Genomic DNA, 21073 nt, shown 5'->3' on the forward strand with positions numbered 1-21073 from the left:
AAGACTGTCCACAAATGTAGTGCTAGATTGGCTTTAGAGTGTGTTTTACACACACTGTTGTGTGGACGCCTGGATGGCCTCCTTAGCTTCATCACAGTGGAACTCCAGGAGCTCTCCTGTCAGGATGCTTTTCTCTGTCACTAGCTCTGCATCTTTAATTTGAGGGTGACCTTCAAAGTGAAGCCAGGGAATTGAGTGTTTAAGCTCATGGTTTTTGAAGCATAAATTCCAGCAACCTGGAATTGAGACTTGTAGAGCAGAACCAGGAGGAGGGGCACTAGCATCCACTGATGAGTGCATCTGAGAGGACCTCCCTAGGATGTGCTCAGACCTTGTAGGTATGTGAGGCAATGTGGGTTCCAGTGAAATGAATCTTATCTTCACTTTATTTCCTCTTGGTGACTAGGCTCTGTAATGGTGGGGGTCTGCCGCGTGAAGTCAGCAGCAGCAGTGTGGTATGGTTTTTGTAAAATGAGAGTAAAGTAGTTTGCAAATACAAAAAGGGCAATGCAAATCACAGTAGAATGTAGGGTTGGCAGGGAGTCCGTGGAGTCGTTAATACACCTTGAACTCCAGGGGTGGGTCAGATTCCACAACCTACCATGAGGTTACTGTCAGTAACCACCAGTCTGTTACTGAAAATTTCTAGTATCTAGTAGCAAGGAGTCTTCAACCTCCTCTAAACCCTGCATGGACATAGTTGCCTTTAAGTTTAGACTGTTTTTCCCCAAAATCTGTACTAAATTCCCTTTACTTTGGAAGCAGATGTATTCTAAGAGAAGTTTAAAAAAACCCTACAATGTTATTCCAAGTTTTAATTTAAAGTAAATTTTGATTTAGTCCTATTGGTTCTTTCACTGTTCACGAACACAGGGAAATTTAACTGCTCTTCTGCAGTGATTGGCAGTGATTTTTTATGCAGTGAGTAGTTAACATGTGACATGCCCAGCAATAATATTTTTTTCCTCATAGATGAAACAATTCTAGTGTATTAAGTCATTGCTCCTTAATCATGTCTTTAAATTTCTTTTCACTCTCATGTTTTGTTGCTTTCTTCTGGATACTTTGCCAATTTGACTTTCTTCCTTAAGTTATACCCCAGATTGTGCAGAGTGTTTAATTTGATGCCTCATGAGTGCCAGTTAGAGGAGGATAATGATGTCTTGTGTTTATCATATGAAACTTACCTTCAAATAGTACAGAATGTTTTTTTTTGCAGTAGCCTACAGTGCTGGCTTATGCATTCTGTGACTGCTAGTACATGCAATATATAAATAATTTTATTTTTTCTGCTTTCCTGTGTGCTGTCTAGACACTTATGTTTTATTTCAGTGTTTCTAAGCGTAGGGGATAATAAATACTCATGTTTACTTAATGTTGTCAGTCTCACTCCAGAACAAATTCCCCTTCTGGCCTTCAGTGTGCTTCTCAGATGGGGGCCATTGACAAATTCTAGTCATACTGATATACAGTTCAGGAATGCAAGTATGACTTTGCACAGTTCCTTGTGATATTGCACTGCAGTTTGACAATGAATCATGGGTAAATATTCTCATCCTATAAGGAAATATTGTGTGGTTTTTACAGAACTTGGAGTTTATCTTACAATGTTCAAGAGTGAACTGCAAAAAGTAGGAGTGAGCAGTTTAAATTCCTGAGTCCTGGATCCAGCCTTAAGTTTAAGCAACACAGCATATTCCCAACTTAATAGTTATGATCAGATACTTCAGATGAGACTTCTCATATCAGTTTTTTAATAGAATATGAACTGTAATGATTACTTTGCAGCAGAGCTACTAAGAATGTACTCCTTTCTGGATCAAGACTAATAAATAAAAGATCGTGTGCTTTTGAAGAGATGATGGTGTTTTCTATCAGAAAACATGGCACGTGAGACTCCTGAGCCCTTGGGCATTTAGTTTTCTCAGTGTCTTTCTGTTCATGGGAAAACGTTGGACACAGCAGTGAAAATACTACAATGTAGAGATTTTTGTGGAGGGCGTGTTGAGAACCAGGTGTGGTAGATGTATTTTTTACCTTTGGTTATGGTGAGACTTGGGGCCTAAAATTCTCAAGTACTGTATTCTTTATGAGAGACATTTTCTTCTTAGGATAGAAATATTTTCTTGAACAAGTTAAAACATTTAATAAATGTATTTGTTTCTATCTCAGAATACTGCTTCCAAATTTTCAGAAGCCTGGGAAGATCCCCATTTTGTACAGGCATTCCAGCTGCTGTTCATCATATTCTTGAAATACTGTATATTTATTTTTCAGTCTGTGCTTGCTGCTCTTGAATCTTCTATGTTTAAACCATTTTTGGTATTACTTTATTGGCAAATTTTAACTCCCATGACTTGAAAATAATGTCATGAGGTATAATTGTACATCTTTGGACTAGAAACACTCAGGAGTTTTTTCAACAGTGTAGCGCGCATGGCTCTGGCCTTCTTCACAAGCGTCTGCACACTCTACCTTAGTTTGTCGTAGACTTTTAGTTTGGCTTGGTGCAGATCACATTTCTACTAGAACCTGTGTAAAAACGAGCAAGCTTCTTAACAAGAAATTGAAAGGAGTAACTAAAGATGAAAAACTTTCAGATAGCATGAAGGCATCATAAGGAAAATTGCTTCTAGAAAATGCATGCTACTTGTGAAAAGGAATTCTGAAGTAACCCACAGAAGGTGGCGTTGCCATGAGGATGGAGAATGGAATGATACCTTTTGAAAGGAGAATTTTTGTCCAGATGAGGAAACAAGTTAAAAAATCCCCATGAACTATGGTGAAACAAACGTAACTCTTAGTAAGACAGTTTCCAATGTTGCTAAAGATAAACTACAGAAAAAAAACATTCTCAAATGCATCAACAGAGAGCATGGCAGGGATCCTATGCAATCAAGATGGAAAAGGAAGACTTGAGAAAGATGCAGCTTTCCTGCTATGATCTTAAGAAGGACTTTCTTTAAAGGAATAGGGCTGAGAGCCTGCCTCAGATTTAAATTGCCAGGAGAAAAGGTTTCAAAATAAGCTGATATAGTGAACAGTAACAATTCATTGGAATTATGTGATGATGACTCAAAAGCTCTCAAGTAGCTCTGACTGAAACAAACTGTGCTGTTAATTATGGTGCGTGACTTCCGACTTTAGTTGATGTTGGCAGCATAGGAAAGGGAGAGGATGATGTAATACCGATAGGACAAATGGGCTGAAAATATAAATGAAAAACACATTATATAGATGCATGGATAAAATCTTCAGTAGGGAAGAGCTGACATGGCTCTTGTAGAGGAAAATCACACTTTTTGTGAGCCTGTACTTAAGCATGATCCACTTAAGACAATATATTGAGATGTCAAAAAGCTATTGGCAGGATACTTTACCAAAGACTCTTTAAATACAAAATGACTGAAGGTGACATCTTTTATTCTCTTTGGATGAATGGGTTCTTACAGGAGTGGAACAGAAGATCAGTTTTGCAACGAAGTAATGTTGCCAGTGGAAAAATGTGCTGGTGAAAGGATTGCTCTGTCCTTTCTTTTTGAATTGGGCTTTTCAGAGGATTCATAGCTGATCTGGAAGCTTCCTGCTGGTGGGTAGCGTGATGGCAATGTTTGCTGATGTGCAGGCTAGTCAAAACTATAAAGAATTGGCTGTAAAAAATTGCAGAAAGTCTTACGGTACCGGGCAGATGGGCAGGTAAAGGACAGCTGAAGTTCAGTGATAGTGAATGCAAACTAACGTATATGAAGAAAAGCAGCTCTAATTGCTCACACAACATGAAGTGCTAAATTAGTTGTTGATATTCAACTTTCTAGGTAGCTCGAAGTGTTTTCTGAAAATGTCTTTGCATTGCTGACTGAAAAAGGTCAGCCTTTACTTGCCCCATTCTTAAAATCTCTGCAACATTGACTGCTGGCATGTGGCAGAGGAGGGGATACTGAGCTAAACAGAGCTTTGATATGATCCCTTTAGCTGTTGCAATGAAACCCAGAGCTGGTTTTTGAAGTTTGAGGGTGGATCTGCCTAGACATTCTTATCGCAGTAAGCTGCTCAAAGGAGCCAAATATATAACCATGTTATAAACAAAAAGTCAGGTTTTATTAGAATACTTCTCTTAGGTGCAGAAAATCTTCAGGTCACTAAGGCAGAAATGAACAGAATAAACAGCAGTAAAAAGTATTTTTGATCAATTTTCCTTCTGCCTATCTTGTCCTTGAGGTGGATTGTTGTTTCCTGCCTTGGTTTTAATGAACTCTGCACCTTTAGAGCTGTAGCAAACTCTCAACAGTTCCTTTAGACTTTAGGAAATCTTTGCATCGCCTCTGAGACCTGTCTGTTTGCTTTTTGTAGGACTCTCTTCTCTGAGCACTCATCAGGACCTCTTCTGTTGGCACACCTGTGGTCCCACAAGTATGTTCTTCTTGGGTAGTCTCAGTGACTTCATCGCTCCATCTCGTGTCTTAAAGGCACATAGCCTGAAAACATAAAACAAAATAATCACAGAGATACCATCGCATCTCTTATTTATTTGTTCAGATACTTTTGTCTGCTTAAGATCTTGTCCAGGCCAAAGGATTGTTTGGGCTTCATGGAAAAAAATTGCAGTGATGTAGATACTCTGGACAAAACCTCTAAATATAGAAGTACTGAGTTGCTACAGCTTGCCTTTTTTTCCTTGACTATTTCTGCTGTTGTATTTGTAGATTGTTTAAAAACACATTCATATTTGGTACAGGTCCTAACAATTACTGGTCCTGCAATGTGCTGAAGCCTTCAGCTGAGCCTCATTAGTTACCTCTTTGAGTTCTGAGTAATTTTTCTGAAGCAAAGTTTGGAGCTGAGATAATATTTAGTGTTTGGTGTTCTTGGCACTAGGGAGCCTCTTTCACTGGGATCAATACAGATGCAGTGAGCCTGAATGTATTTAGGTTATTTTTAAATAAATGGCTCTTTGTTTGCTTGTCATCTTTTATTCTTGCCTAATGCTGAGTTCCTCCCACATGCATCAAGCTGAGAGTGAGTTTTTTTCAATTGTTGGGGGCTGGAATCATGTGATAACATCACAGTCCTTTGTCTTGGGCCAAAAGAGAGTGGATTTTTTGAATCTCAAGCTTTTTTTTTTTTTCCTCTTTTTTTCTTTTTTTTCTTCCTAGCAGAAAGCCTTTCTGTATTATTCTGGTTGTCTTCAGATTTATATAGTCATTTAGATTTTGCCATGTGTTAATTCCTGCAAACTCCCCTCTTACGTTTGTCATCCGCATTACCTTCCTTTTCTAACATCTGTGTGAACTTACTTTGTGTTACCACTTAGTTGCCAGCTTCTGCTGGTTTGTTTCAGTAAGTACCCTCTGCTTTGCTCCCATTGCCCTTGGATTACAGAGGCAAGAGGCTCTTTTCCCTCCACATCCTTGAAGCATAATGCAGTCAACAAGGCCAGCATTTCACTTAGATCAGGGGTCCTCAAACTACGGCCTGTGGGCTGGATACAGCCCCCAGGGTCCTCAATCCGGCCCCCGGTATTATAGAGACACACACACACATACACACCCCCGCCGGGGGCTAGGGGGGAAACCAAGCAGCCGCAGGTGGCTGCCTGCCACTGCATCCGCGCGCCGGCCCCCTGGTTAAAAAGTTTGAGGACCCCTGATTAGAGGCTCTCAGTCTAGGGCACTGTTGATAGAGGGGGGAGGGGAACAAAAAATCAATTTTTTTTTCTCTCTTTGTCTGGATGGTTCTGCTTGGTGAAGTCTTGCACTTGCTTTTATGAGCAGATTCCCAGAGATCTAGATTGAGTCACATGCAGAGTCGATCAGTATAGGTGCTTAATTTGTAGCTGTGATGAGGTAGATTGAGGCTGTGTGTTTGGGTGGGTATTTATTTATTTATTTTCTGTATCATGCCTCAAGAAACTCTTTCTCCTGTGACGATGTTATATCTGGGGTTCCTGAACAAGTGGATCTTGCATCCACATCTGTATGGAGGATAAAATTTCCTTAGCTGCTGGAACAATACGTGATTCTCAGTCTTAAGCAGGAGTAGGGAGGTATTCAGTTGCATGCTTGCAGATACTGTGGTGTCTGGTGCTGCCTTTGTATAGGGCATAGTGATGGTGTGGGTGGAAAGTGAGATCATCTAACTGATCAGGAGGCGACTGGTCCTGTGCACGCACCCCACCTCTCCAAGCCAACAGATAGTCTTACTCAGTTGTCTCATTGCATATTAACCATACTAGATCTGATACAAATGTGGGGGAGGGTCAGGACGACCCCTGACAGTAACTAGCTGTTTGAAGAGTTTATCTGAAGTGAAATCATACCTTTTGCTTATAAGTCTAGGTGTAGAAGTTTCACTTTGAAATTCAAGAGATGTTCAACTCAATTTAGCTATTCAGGGAGCAGTCGGCTCAATACCAGTGTGAAGGCAACATAGTACTCTTGTATTTAAAGGTAACTTGATGCGTTTTTGGTAAGTATTAGGTGCTCTAATTATTTCTATCTCTGCTTCATGCCACGCAGCATCTAGTCCCACCGGACTGCTGGGCTTGTGTTCTATCTGCTGGGAATGTGTGCTCAGAAATTCCCCTTTGAGTACATTGCAGGACTGGCTCTGGTTTGTACTTCAGTGATGCAGGATCTTAGTTTCCATTTCATAAAAATGAGACTGCTTGAGCCAGGATTACTGTAAGGATCCTGACCCATAATGCTTTATGCTAGACAAGAACTAGCACATGTCCATCTCGTGGCTCTTAGTGCCCTTAACCATACTTTGCACATCAATTGGAGCTTCTATGAATACCATGCTTTTCCTTTAGTATATAGAGTCTTAGCTTGCCTGTATGGTCACTACCTGCTTTTCCTTCCCCACATTCAAGCCTCAAGCACCCTTATGAAGTTCTTTTTCTGGCTAGCCTCTCCCAACAGACTGGCTTGGCCGGACAGGTTTCCTGGGAGGTTAGCCATTCCCCTGTGTTTAGGTGTTCTCACCCCAGTGGCTCCCATCGATTGTTTCCGGTCTTAAGAGACGTATGAGACACTTTTTACTGGAAATGCCTGATTCCAGTAGTGCTGAGAAGTCAGTGACTCTGTGGTTTGCACGGTTGAACCAGAATTACCAAGCTGTACTGACATGGTGCTGTGATTTCCAAAGCAGGTTTCCTACCTCATGCAAGCAGTCTCTGGGTGAAGAGGAAGATATCTGTGCCAAGTATAGAGAACCGTGAAGAAGCTGAAGTAGATAAGGTTGTTTGCTTGTTTCTGAAAGCTTACCCAATAGTAAATGTCGTCATGGCTTGTCAAAACCATTGTTCTAATGCTGAATGGAGAGCTGCTACTGCAGTATGAAAAATGCTTAGTGTTCAGACTTGCACTGAAGTAGTGTTGCAAGCCCTTTTCTTCCTGTATCTCTGTCAGAAGAATATCTTACTGGTCTTTTAACCCCCAGGTGGAAAAGAACCCTAAATATTGGTCTGTCTCAGAAGTGGCTGTTATCAGCTTTCCTTTTGCTCTGATTAATTGTGGGACAGTGAATGTAAGGCAATGGCCATGTGTTTGATACCAATTAATCACAAAATAGCAAATGTAAACATTCATTAGTTTTATAGCTGCTCTGTTTGCATTCACTATTTTTCCTGGCAGCCCTGTAGTAAGCAGATAGTATCAAAAAGTAGGGTGTATGTGTATGATATCTCAGAGCATTTGTTTAAACATTCTTCTCTGCCCTGTTATATTTTAAACAATCAGTAGGAGATGAACTTTGACCACTGCATTTCATTTATCACTTTCTTGGTGACTAAAGGCATTGCTAATAGCCAAGAGCAAAGGGCTTTATATCCACTAATGGACACTTACCCTTCTTGACCATGTTATCATTTGTTAAGAATGATTAATTAGTAGAGATTTTATATGTGAACTTCTCAGTCTTTGCACAGATAGCTTAAAAAAAAGTTAAGTGGATTTACACTGCAGGTAAGAATTGTTGGTAACACAGTTGTATTATATACCAAGCTCCACTGAGACGTGTCCTTTTCCTGGGCTTCTCAGGCAGGAAGGGTCAAGTCAACTGTCTTCAACTCCATCACATGAATCTGGTTTCCCAGGGTAATAAGAAGCTGATTCCCAGTGTAGTGGTATTTTGTTCTTTTGAATGTGTGATGGTGTGTTTCAGTCTCTTGTTAGTGTAGATGTTAGCTGAATAATGTAGAGTGTAACTGCTCTGTGGTTGTTGCTATGTCTGCAGCTGAGTGTGTGGTTACCCAGCAAATATGTAGGCAGGTGGCTTCATTGCAGGCAGGTAGAGCTCGGGATGGTTTGGAAAATAGACACCAAGAGCTTGAACACTGAAGTTCCTGCTCCTGCACTTATGCTGCTTCTGGTACCTAGGCCAGAGCTAAGCTCTAGTCTCACTTATGATACACTTTGGTCACATCCATGTAGGCATGTGTCTTGGGTCAGGCTGAGCCCCACAGCAGCCCTCATAGTGCTGTGCTTTGCCCTTGTAGCTAAAAAGGTGGAGATAACACAGCAGTGTTTTGGCTACTACTGAGCAGTGCTGGTACAGCATCAGGGCTGTCTCTCCAACCTGCCACCCGTCCCCCCAGCAGGCTGGGAGTGGGCAAGATCTTGGAAGGGGACGTAGCCAGGACAGCTGACCCAAACTGCCCAAAGGGATATTCTGTACCATATGACATCTGCTCAGATATATAAGCTAGGAGGAAGAGGTGGGTGGCATTTGTTATTTACAATGTTGGTCTTCCGGAGCAAGTTCTATGCATACTGAAGCCCAGCTTCTTGGGTAGTGGCTGAACCTGCTGATGAGAAGTAGAGAACATCTTTTGTTTTCCTTTGCTTCCTTGCACGCAACTTCTGCTGTTGCTTTCATTAAATTGCCTGTATCTTGACCCAGAAGGTTTTTTTTAATCTTATCCCCTTCTACCCCCTACCCCATTCTGCTGAGGAGGGGAGTGAAGAAGCAGCTTAGTAGGCATCCAGCCAAGGATAACCCACCACAGCATACCAGTTGTTTAAGGAGATGGTAGAGAAGGTTATGGCTAGACTTACCTTATTGTTCATAAACTAAGAAGACATGATAATTTACTCTAAGATTTATTATAAGACTTTTTAGCCATAATGTCAAAGATGACTAACAAATGTGAAACTACCCCTGTTTTCTTTAAATAGTATCAGTGATCTGTAACCAGGTGCATTTTCGTGAGATAGAGAAAGTGCACTTTAATCTTGTGACCAAGACCAAAGCAAGGGATAAAATTTATTCTTTCTTGCAACCTGGGGGTTGCTCATGAGTCTGCTGGAGCCCAGACTTTCTTCACTGCAACATAGAAGATGTGCAAGCTCAAGATAGGTGCATCCCTATGAATAAGAAATCATGCAAAATAGGCAGGAAGCCTGCATGGATGAGCAAGGAGATTCTGGCAAAACTTGAAATGGAAGAAGCAAGCTTACTGAATGTGGAAAAAGGGACAGGCCACTTAGGAGGAATGTAGGAACATTGTCAGAACATACAGGGATGTGATAAGGAAGGCTAAGGTCTGTTTGGAATTAAATCTGGCAAGGAATGTCGAGAGCAAGAAGGGCTTCTTCAAGTACATCGGTAGCAAAAGGAAGGCTAGGGAAAACGTGGGCCCGCTGCTGAATGAGGTGGATGCCCTGGTGGCAAAGGATATAGAGAAGGCAGAGTTGCTGAATGCCTTCTTTGCTTCAGCCTTTACTGCCAAGCCCAGCCCTCAGGTATCCCAGACCCTGGAAGCAAGAGAGGAAGTCTGGAGAAAGGAGGACTTTCCCCTGGTTAAGGAGGATTGGGTTAAGAGATTACTTAAGCAAACTTGACACCCAAAAAGCTGTGGGCCCTGGTGAGATGCACCCCTGAGTGCTGAGGGAGCTGGCAGATGTTATTGCTAAGCCACACTTTGTCATCTTTGAAAAGTTATGGAGGACACGAGAGGTGCCTGAGGACTGGAGGAAAGCCAACATCACTTCAGTCTTCAAAATGGGCAAGAAAGAGGACTCAGGAAACTACAGGCTGGTCAGCCTCACCTCCATCCCTGGAAAGGTGATGGAACAGCTCATCCTGGATGACATCTCTTAAGCATGTGGAGGAAAAGAAGGTTATCAGGAACAGTAAACATGGATTCGTCAAGGGGAAATGAGACCTAACAAGCCTACCAGCCTTCTGTGATGGTGGATGTTGTCTACCTTGACCTCAGCAAGGCTTTTGACGCTGTTTCCCATAACATCCTCATGGTTAAGCTCAGGCAGTGTGGGTTAGATGGGTGGACAGTGAGGTGGATAGAGAACTGGCTGAATGGCAGAGCTCAGAGGGTTGTGATCCATGGCACAGAGTCAGGCTGGAGGCCTGTAGCCAGTGGTGTTCCCCAGGGGTCAGTGCTGGGTCCCGTCATGTCCAACTTACTCATCAGAGCCCTGGATGAAGGGACACAGGGTACCCTCAGCAGGTTTGCTGGTGATACAGAACTGGCAGGAGTGGCTGATACACCAGCAGGCTGTGCTGCCATCCAGCGAGACCTGGGCAGGCTGGAGAGTTGGGTGGAGAGGAACCCAATGAAGTTCAGTGAAGGCAAGTGGAGGGTCCTGCACCTGGGGAGGAACAGCCCCCTGCACCAGTACTGGCTGGGGGTGACCTGCTGGAAGGCAGCTCTGTGGAGAAGGACCTGGGAGTCCTGGTGGACACAGCAAGTTGCCCATGAGCCAGCAGTGTGTCCTGGTGGCCAAGAAAGCCAATGGGATCCTGGGGTGCATTAGGAGAAGCATGGCCAGCAGGTCGAGGGAGGTTGGCCTCCCCTTCTGCTCTGCCCTGGTGAGGCCCCATCTGGAGTGCTGTGTCCAGTTCTGGGCTCCGCAGGTCAAAAGAGATCAGAAGCTACTGGAGAGGGTCCAGCGGAGGGCTACAAAGATGATGAGGGGACTGCGGTATCCCCCTCATGAGGAAAGGCTGAGAGAGCTGGGCCTGTTGAGCCTGGAGAAGACTGAGAGAGGACCTTATCAATGATTACAAATACCTTAAGGGTGAGCTTCATGAGGATGGGACCAGGCTTTTTTCAGTGGTGCCCAGTGAGAGGACAAGGGGCAACGGGCAAAAACTGCAATACAGGAAGTTCCTTCTGAATATGAGGAAAAACTTCTTTACCTTGAGGGTGACAGAGCCCTGGCACAGGCTGCCCAGAGAGTCTGTGGAATCTTCTCTGGAGATACTCAAAACCTGCTTGAGTGCAATTTGTTGCAGCCTGCTGTAGGTGAACCTCCATTAGCAGGAGGGTTGGACTAGATCAGGGGTCCTCAAACTGTTTAACCAGGGGCCGGCGCGCGGATGCAGTGGCAGGCAGCCATCTGCGGCTGCTTGGTTTCCCCCCCCCAACCCCCGGCTGGGGGGGGCAGGGGGGGTCTGTAAATACCGGGGGCCAGATTGAGGACCCTGGGGGCTGTATCCAGCCCATGGGCCGTAGTTTGAGGACCCCTGCGGTAGATGATCTCCACAGGTGCCTTCCAATCCTGACCATTCTGTGATTTGAAATGAAATGTCAGTCCCTGGTTTTTAGAGTGCTTCATTCTGAGGGCCTAGGTGTTGGGAGGGTCAGTTATTAACTGCCTTGAAACTGAAACTGAAATACTTTCATAAATGAGTTTTATTCCAGTGTAACTGTAGAGATAATTCTTCCACCTTTATTGAAATACCATTTTCTCACATACTGATTTTTTTTTTTTTTCTCCAGTGAATTTATCTTTCATTGCAGCAGGCTGTTAGATTAATTTCATCTGGGGGAAGTGAGAACCTGATAGAAGGGATTCTGGCAGTTTATGTACTGACAACCAAACATTTCTTTTGGGCATATGTAAATCCTGGATCTTCTGAACTAGTGGGAATTTTGGTGTATGTTGACTTAGATTTGTCTTGAAAACCATCAGTTGTGCTCAGCTTTGCTGGATTCCTTATCATACCTTATGTAACTGAATATAGTACTTAGCTGCTTTATAGTGCACTTGACAGTACATTTCAGGCACTTTACAGGAGTCATTACAGCTACCCTTTTTTTAATGAGCTTCCATTTACTGCTTTCTATTTGACTTCTGAACTTCTGACCAGTGCTCCATACTCTGATCCTTCATGTGGTCAGATGAGTTTCACTCGTGATGTTGTGGGAGAAGATAATCAGAAATGGGTCTGTCAGAAGAGCTGGTTTAGAGCGAGGGTTTTCTTATTGGATGGGCACCTGATCCCAAAAGTGCACGTACTTTTTACGGCTTGTAATTACAGGTAAGAATTAGGCTGTTCTCCTTGGAAACTGTGATACCAGCCTGAAGGGCTAGCCTGGACTGTAAAGTCTGATCTTTTTGTTGTGAATGACAACTGCATCTTAAAATACGTAATTGCTAGAGTAAGAAGGGAAACTTCACAGAAGTTGGACCTGTTCTAAGGAGTACACTTATCAAATGAGATTATCCAGAAGACCTGGATTTCACAGAAGTCTTAACATCTAAAGGAAAGAGATCCTCTTTAGTTACAGAAGAAATACAAATATCACAACAGAGTTTATACCAGTATCTTAATGTAATTTTTTCTTACGAATGTTTCCTTATTTTTGTGGTCCTTCTGTCCTCTGTTTTTTTGTTTGGGTTTTTTGGGGATTGCTATGATAGGGATAGGACAGGACCCAAGAACACTTCTTACAGTGTGGCCCTGAGTCAGATTGTGTTAAATCGATTTGGCCACCTGATCTTGACAGACACACACAGAGGCACAGATAATTTTTTTTTTTTTTAAAAGAGTTATTCTTTCTGTCTTCATGGTCCTGGGAACTTGCCATTTTAACATCAGATTTCTCAAGTGTTTATTCCAACTTTGATCAGGCGCTCTCACTTCATTTTTCTTAAGTAATATTTTTCTTTTAATCTTAGTTTTGCAACTCTAGTGAAAGCACGTTATCTTGCAAGATTTGAGAATTAAGTCATGGCAAATTGTGCAAACCTTCCTGCTGCTCAATGTAACAAGAATGTACCATAAACTTACAGTTGCTTAAGGTGAGGCTTTTACGTGAATAAGAGTAGTTAAAAATAGAGCTTGTATTATGGCAGCTTCCTAAAGAAAATAAACAAGCCTTAATCTCACCCAACAAAATATAGTAGCAATATTGCCATTGGCGTTTGTTTTTTGTGATGTCCCAGTTTCCTAAAATTGATGAAAGACAGGGTGTGTATGGTCTTATCAATGTACTGCAGATATTTATATGAAATTGGACAGAGGGAGATTCTTAGAACAAAAATTATGAAACTTATTAAAACATAATTTAATATTAGATTTTTGAGGAGAAAAAAAATCCTTTGTTATACCATTTTAGTCTCCTTTCTTTTAATATTTTTTCCTGAAGAGCCTAAGCTTGTATAGGCAAATGTTGTTTGTTCATCCCCCTGTGTATCTATCTTCATTTTTTGAAAAATTTCTGAGCCTGTAGGCCAGTTACAATAACGTATGACTGAAAAGTACATGTCTCAAAGATGTTACTTTTTAACAAGTTGCACAAGATACCCTTACTGTCTTCTCAGTTGAGAGCATGGCCACGAGGCTTATCTTTTATTGAATATCTTCATTAGAGTTTTGATGATCTAAACCAGGGGTCCTCAAACTATGGCCCATGAGCCGGATACAGCCCCCAGGGTCCTCAATCCGGCCCCCGGTATTTACAGACACCCCCCTGCCCCCCCCCCTCCCCGCCGGGGGTTGGGGGGGGAAACCAAGCAGCCGCGGATGGCTGCCTGCCACTGCATCCGCGCGCCGGCCCCTGGTTAAAAAGTTTGAGGACCCCTGATCTAAATGAATAGGCAAGGTGAAAAGTTGTGGTTAGAGGTAGAATCTCGTATTAGATCAATTAGAGTAGAGAAACTCAAGGGTACATAACATAAGCTTTTTGCCTACAGAGCTTGTTTTGCTGTCTGTCTTCTCTGCCATAAAAGCATCCTGAGGAAGGGGAAAGCAGGGAGACACCAGGCTGCTTTTCTTGTTCTACTCTTAAGGGAAGTGTATTTCTCTTGGGAGGGCCAGGCTGGAATTCTGAAAGGAAACAACAAACCTGAATTGGGTGAAGAGACAGAAGGATGTTTGCACCAGAGGTGGAGATGAGTCAGTTTTCTTGTTTTGCTCTTTTGATCTGACAAGACTTTTGCAATGCAAATATGCTGCCAGTTATAATGGAAGCCTTAACCGTTTCTGCTGACACTTTATAATTGCCCGTTCTTTTACTTTTACATTGGTGTGAATCTGGGCAAGTGAAACACAAGTTTTAAGAGAATTTGATATTCCTTGTTCTGTAAGCATAGTGCATGTGCTTTATTCATGCAGGTAAAATTTCTTATGAACAGAATTCTCTGCACAATAAAGTTCTTACTTATATGGGGGTTTCCTCCCTCTTTCCTTCTTTTCTGCTGCACCTTGTCCTTTTCTTTCTCTCTCATCTTTCTATATGAATCAAAATAGATCTGAATGGTAATTTGTATTGGAACTTTACCTTTGCCTTTCAATTTACAGCTGTTTTCTTCCAAAGTTCTAATAAAGAATGTCCACAGTATGTTCTGCAGTGGTGTATGTATGTTGCATAGATTTTTATTGCAGCTTGCACAGAGGGTGCAGAACCACATCAAATGTAATTTTTCTTTTTTTTTTTTTTTTTTTTCCATAAGGTCATCAATCATCGTGTGTAGATCAAACAAACATTTTATTCTTCAGGGCACCAGATGAACTTTTTGCCTTTTCTTGATTAATAGTGTTTTACCCCTTTTTATCTGAGAAAATGAAGGTCTCATTTAAAGAAAAAAAAAGGGGGGGGGAAGAAAGGAAGAAAGATAAGAAAAAAAATTAAACCATATCCTGCTAACTGTATTAAAAATTCAGATGTAACCACTAAAATGGGCAAATCTCTCTGGATCTCTTACATCCTACTTAAAATCAGGTTGTCTTAACAAAGCAAATTGTGTGAAGAGACATGGCCTAGAAGTATGTGACTGTCAGAAATGTGTGACATTGACAATAAATTCTTCATTTCTTTCTGCAGATATTGCTGTTGTAGAGATGAGTGATGCCTTCCGTCAGCCTTCTCTGTTCTACCACCTGGGAGTCAGGGAGAGCTTCAGCATGGCTAACAACATTATCCTTTATTGTGATACAAATGCGGAGTCTCTGCAGTCACTGAAGGTAACTCTGAATGAAAAGATCGGGGCCGGGGGGGCGCAAGTCATAGTTGGTCCAACTCTTGAAATAGGTTCTCTGTTTCCATAGGAAATATGGTTCACAAAAGAATAGCAAAAATATTCTGAGGCCTGGAAAAGATGCCCACAGTGAAATGCTGAAAAACTCAGTTTTGTTTTCCCAAAAGAAAGATTTAGATGACTTTATCACAGTTGGTTATGTATCTAGGTGTTAAATATCTCTTTACAGAAACAGAAGTTTGACAAATTTGAGATGAGAAATGGAACACATGGTTCGGTCATTCAGGGGAATTAGAGTTTTTTGGGGTAAACTGTTAGAGTAATAACGGTCAGGTGAGAATGGGGGTGTGTAGGGAGAAGCAAAATAATCCTTAAGTTTTAGCTCCTATATGAAGTAGTAGTTTTCTGCCCAAACACAATGGGTTCCCAGATGGTCTCTGGTATGTCTTGCTGAGTTACAGCTGTTTACATCAGGTGTTTGCAGGATTGCTGTCCTGGAGATTACCAGCAGTGTTAGCAAAAAAAACCAACTTGTGCCTGGTCCTTAGGGCCACAGTTCAGAGTGCAAAATACTGGTTTAAGACAACACGGTGGTTTAAGATAATCTGTGGGGCTGTGAATGGTGTCAGCCAAAGAGTCGATACTTACTTGTTCCTGCAACTGTGCTAAAGGTTTAGTAACTTCCATGGGCATGGGGAAGGGCAGACAACTGGGGTGGCAGTCTTTTGAATTACTTCTTCCCCCCACCCCCTTAGATTCATCGGCTTTGGTCAGGAGGTGTTTAGTGCTATAGTGCTTCCATTCTAGGCATTGCTGAAAAGAAGCATTTCAAGTAAGCAGTGAGTCAGACTGCAATCTGGGCACTGCTGCCTCTCACGGAGGGTTTGCTTCCACTGCTTCTAGCTAGTGCAGGCTATTTGGTTTTGACTCTGTCCCGTTATTTGTAGCTTGGTCCTCTATTGGAAGGAACATAACCTGAGTAACTCAGTTTCTTCCCCCTGCTCTTCCCTCCACATTTTCTCAGCCAACTGGATTGGTTACAATCCAGTTATTTTTCTTTTTGCAATACAAAGAGTATACAGATAAAAGTCCTAAAAATAAAACTGCTAATGACAAAAGACCTATCTGTGGACACAATGTGGATACAAAGTACAATGATCTACAGTATAAGCAGAGCAGAATTTCATTGTACTGGGCAAGGAGCCAAATACCTAAATCCCCACTGAAAAATCACTTGGAGTGAGGCATCAGTCTTCCTTGGGCACTTGGGAGAACTTTTTACTAGTTTAGGAGCTGGACTTTGCAAATAGGTCACCTGCAGGGTTCCACCGATGCCAGTGGAAGCCCAATTCTGCACGGGGAGACTTGGATGTCCCAGTTGCCACCAGTACAGTGCCCACTGAAAAGACTCTTTTCGGTTGCCTTCAGCTTTGAGCTGCCCTATGTTTCTGCTTGTGATAGTTTGCAGGAAAGTTGTCAGAGGGCAAGACCTTTCTCATGTTATTTAGTAACTGCCTGAAAAAAGTAGTTATGGGCATGCCCGGGCATCTTTGGAGGCAATGTTTGTGCCTCTATTTGTTACAGCCAGCAGACAGAGTAGAAGCAATGCAGGAGTGTGTGTGCAGTTTTAATCTTGTATAAAAGGTGAAAAAAAATGAAATTAAAAACCTGAAAATTATCATGAAGATGTAGGAAATGAAACACTGCATCATGCGGTTTAATTAGGGTACAAAGCAATGTGGGTAGACTTTTGCTGGTGAAATGTTCCTCTATATGAACATTCTGGTCAGGTTGCACAGGGCTTTGAGCAGCCTGATCTTGTGAAAGATGTCCTTTCCCATGCCAGGGGCGTTGACTAGATACTTATGTCCTACACTTCAAAAACTAGCAACAGTTGTATGTGATACATGCCCCCTCAACAGGGTGAAAAGCAGTTTAATGGAAGCCTGACTTACACAACGTGAAAAGTATGAGGCACCTTGGTTTGACACTGCATGTTTTTAATGATATGGTATAGGTTAAACTGTACAGTGGTCCCAGTGGTGGAGGTGTAGTGCAGCGCTCTGATAAATCTGGAAGGGTTATCATTTGCTGGAGTCAGAACTTGCTGACAAATCTTCCTGAAATCAAAGTCACTGTCCACAAGTAGTCCACACTTGGGCTGTAGCACCCAGATCAGTGTGCCATCTGTGTGTGGCTTCTTGTTCTCTGAAACTTTACATGTAAAAAGTGAAGGTACCTTCTTTACATCAGACTTACTAGAGCAATGTGACTTTCAACCAGGTTTGGAACATTTTAAAACCTTGCAGAAGCACTGCTTTTACTATTCTTCACAGTTTCTTCTGCTGGCAGCAAAATATTACTTAGTATATTTAACTTCTCAAATGTGAGTAGGTGTGTATTAATAGTCAATTTTGGGACAGCATCCCTCTAGGAAAATTTATATAGGGAGGGGTATGTACATACGTGTATACACATGCACACAGTACATACCTTCCTGTGTATACATATAAGATGTATGTATCTGTTTGGTTCCATAGTAATTTTGTCTCTCCTGAGGTAATACTTGATTTATATTGATTTGACAGGCATAGAAAATATCTACCAACCACCATTCTCCTGTCATGTGTCTGTAAATATTAATACTAGCAAGTCCTACTGATCAGATATCTTTCCTAGTAGTTCATCAGTGCTATCAACGTTATATTTTTCTTCTTCTTTATTCTAGGAAATCATTTGCCAGAAGAATAATGTAAGTATGATTTCTGGGTGCTGGTTGAATTCTAGGCATTCCAAACTTCTGTACCATTTAATGTTGTTTATCTTCTGTTTTTCACTAGAATCATGTAACACTCTCCTACTGTATTTTACAGAGTTAGGTGCAGAATTCTGGAAATCATAGCAGCAAATCTGTGTATATCACTGCGTTGCTAGGTACCAGGCTCACTTCTTACCTTTTCTCCATCTATCAGTGGTATTTTCCTTCCTGCCTTTACTTGTCTGTCATATTTTTTCACACACCATTTACATCTGTCATTTTGGTATTTTTTTTCTGTTGCCTTTTTCTGTACAGTGTTCTTCAGTGTTTCTAAAAAATGCTCTATTGAAAAGGAGAGTTATTTGGAAACTGATGCTCATTTTAGAAACCCATGGCTACAGCTATGAAAATATATATATTTATAAAGAGAGAGTGTGTGTATTTATTTCTAGAAGCTGAGTCCTGGAGCCAGTTAGTCCTAGTGCAGTGCAGAACCTGGTAGTCTGTCAGTGACTGCCGATCGTTAAACTGTAGGTTTCTGCACCTTGGCATCCCTCTGGTTTCTGAGGTTGGCCTTGCAAATCCCCCTTCCCTTTTTCACTCCCAAGTTCAAGGGAGGCTGACCTGTGACTGAGAAAACGGCTTTGTCAGTGTGGTTTGTTCTGGGGCAGCAGGGCTGGTCATGTCAGAATGTATTTCTGGCATGTTGAGTTGTTCTTGGCTTCACTTTGGGACTTACTGGTAGCCATATATGCTAAGATATAATTTTATAGTGGTTAGTCAGCAGTGTGCAGATATCCTGAGGTGCTATGTGTATGCTGTGCACTTCCATATTTGAATAAACTTTTCTAAGGGGCATATTTAATTTTAGAAATTGGTCAGGTTTTATTTCCCACAGTGTTAAAACTGCCATAAAACCTGCAGTATTCCTGGTTTAACTTTTTTATTTAACACTGAAATTCATGGATTAAGTACTGACTTCTGCCATTATAAAACATAATTATTTGAAAAGGATGCAGTTATCTACTATAGGTGATAGAGTTTTTAAAAATGGCTTCAAAACCAGTGCAAGCTTTGGCCCTAATGCTGCATGTTAAGTTACATATTATTTTTTATTAAAAAAAAAAAAAAAAAAAGCAAAGAGGGTTCCAGATAGAGTTTCTGTATAGCTCTTAATCAGAAAATGCTTTTCAGAGATCCACAGAATTCTGTGAATGATATGCTGGAGTCAAAATCTCTCATATTTTTCTAATGAAAGTGGAGTAAATGACCAGTTAGGCCTTTACACAAAACAAAAGAGAACAGTAAAACCATTCTTGTAAATGAATGTATTGCATTCTGTAAGTTTGTTCTGGTGGCCCAGGATCCAGTGAAAATGATGTGTGACTAATGTAATGTCCCTGGGAGGGTAGGGGGAAGAGCTCTCTTAGCAAGAAACCAGCAGGAGATGACCGGTAAGTAGAATAAAGGGGAGATGTTGTCGTCTGTCCTATTTTTAAATGACAGTCCCTGAAGCCCAACAAGGGGTATAACTTGGCCTCCATATCTTTGAGAAAGGGTTGTTCTGTTTTCCATTTAAATTTGGATAGGTGGCTGTGAAACTGTCATTTATCATATTTAGAAATGTTTCAATGTATGCTGCAAAAAGAATGCATTCCTTGAGAGTCTTAGATGTTTTCAAGCACACCCACATAACATCTTTTCTGTGAGGAAGTATTTTCCCAAGGGTTAGAACAGGGATGTCAGTGAAACTGGCTTTAGCAACTGATCTATTTTTTTTTTCTCCTTTTTCCTCGTTTTTTGACATTGTCAGCCAAATTACCTGGAACTAGACTCATTAAAATGTTGTTGCATGCCTAACTATTGAATATAATTTCTGCTTCATGAATATTAGGTTTCTTCCTAAATTGTAAGACTGTTGGATAAATGGGTATGACAAAGGTGCTGTTCTTGAGAGGCTGTGACTATGATGCCCTCCCTTACCAAAAATAGTTATATGAATGATTATGTGAGGTTGCATGCAGAAAAAAAATGAAATTCACATATGGATAAACCAGGAGTTTAGTCCTGCTGTTCTGGAACGTGTTTTTTAATAGCACACAAACATCACCTGTAACAGGACAGTGGTATCCCTGGCATCAGGAAATTTAAAAAAAGCTGCAAAACAAGTATGTGTGTGTGTCTATATATATATATATGTGTCTAACTGAAATGCCTTGTGTTTGCTTTTCCTGAACATTGTATCCCTGAAAGTGGTGGGGAGGAAAAAAAAAACCCAATCCATTACCAGCTGTTTTTGTTCTTTGTTCTGACTGGATTTTTGTGCTTCCTAATAAGTCCATACAATGTTGCATAGCTAGGATAAGCTGCCTGGAGCCTTTCAGGGCAGAGCAATGCAAGATAACAGGCTCATTTCCTGTTATATGTGGTTTTATAGCTATTTAGTTGGACTTTTTCCAAATGCTGCACTAATACCAAAACCATACGCTTTTACAAGGAGTAATACTTCAACAGGAGGCAGTTATGTTGATATTTGGAATCTTAAGTTTAGTTTTTGCTGTTATCTGATTTTTGAGGTTAACCAAGCAGCAGAGGCATTCTAGAAATTGCTGGTAGAGTTTCAGTCACAAGGAGATGTTGGTATAAAGGTTACAGTTCATGGCTGTAGTTTGCTTATTTTGGCTCACCAGTTTTTATTTCATCCTAATTCTCCCCAGTTTGAATCTTAGCAACTTTGAAGAAAAGCTGCAGGTCAGGTTCCAAATGGCCATTTATTCAGCTTTTTAAAATTTCACTTCTTGCTGATTCTGAGGAAGTTTAATGTGCATGCATTGTACATACGGTTTGCAACCAGTTGCAGTGTTAAGTAACACCTTAACACAGTGCTTACCTTTCAGTTCAGGCTTCTTCCTTGCACCAGGTCGGAGTGACAGATAGCCTTGAGAGCTGCCTGGGGTGCAAGCCTGGTACAGCTGCTGGCCCGACTGGGCAGCAATAGGAACCATTCTGCTGGGCAGCCAACTCACCAGTGTTAATGATTAAGCAACTCTTATTAGTGTTTTCCTTTTCTGACACTTGGAGGGGCCAG

General features: G+C 41.5%; 1 protein-coding gene across 1 annotated transcript in view; it reads left to right on the forward strand.

The window, feature by feature from the left end:
- MAP3K5 (mitogen-activated protein kinase kinase kinase 5) overlaps window positions 1-21073 on the forward strand; it is a 107306-nt gene that overhangs the window by 17954 nt on the left and 68279 nt on the right. The window contains exons 2-3 of the mRNA XM_080390104.1: window positions 15074-15213; window positions 17956-17979. Coding sequence (XP_080246230.1) covers window positions 15074-15213; window positions 17956-17979 — 164 coding nt within the window. The remainder of the gene's footprint in view (window positions 1-15073; window positions 15214-17955; window positions 17980-21073) is intronic.

The sequence above is a fragment of the Falco punctatus genome (genome assembly GCF_963210335.1).
Source record: "Falco punctatus genome assembly, chromosome: 5".
In the NCBI taxonomy this organism is placed as follows: domain Eukaryota; kingdom Metazoa; phylum Chordata; class Aves; order Falconiformes; family Falconidae; genus Falco; species Falco punctatus.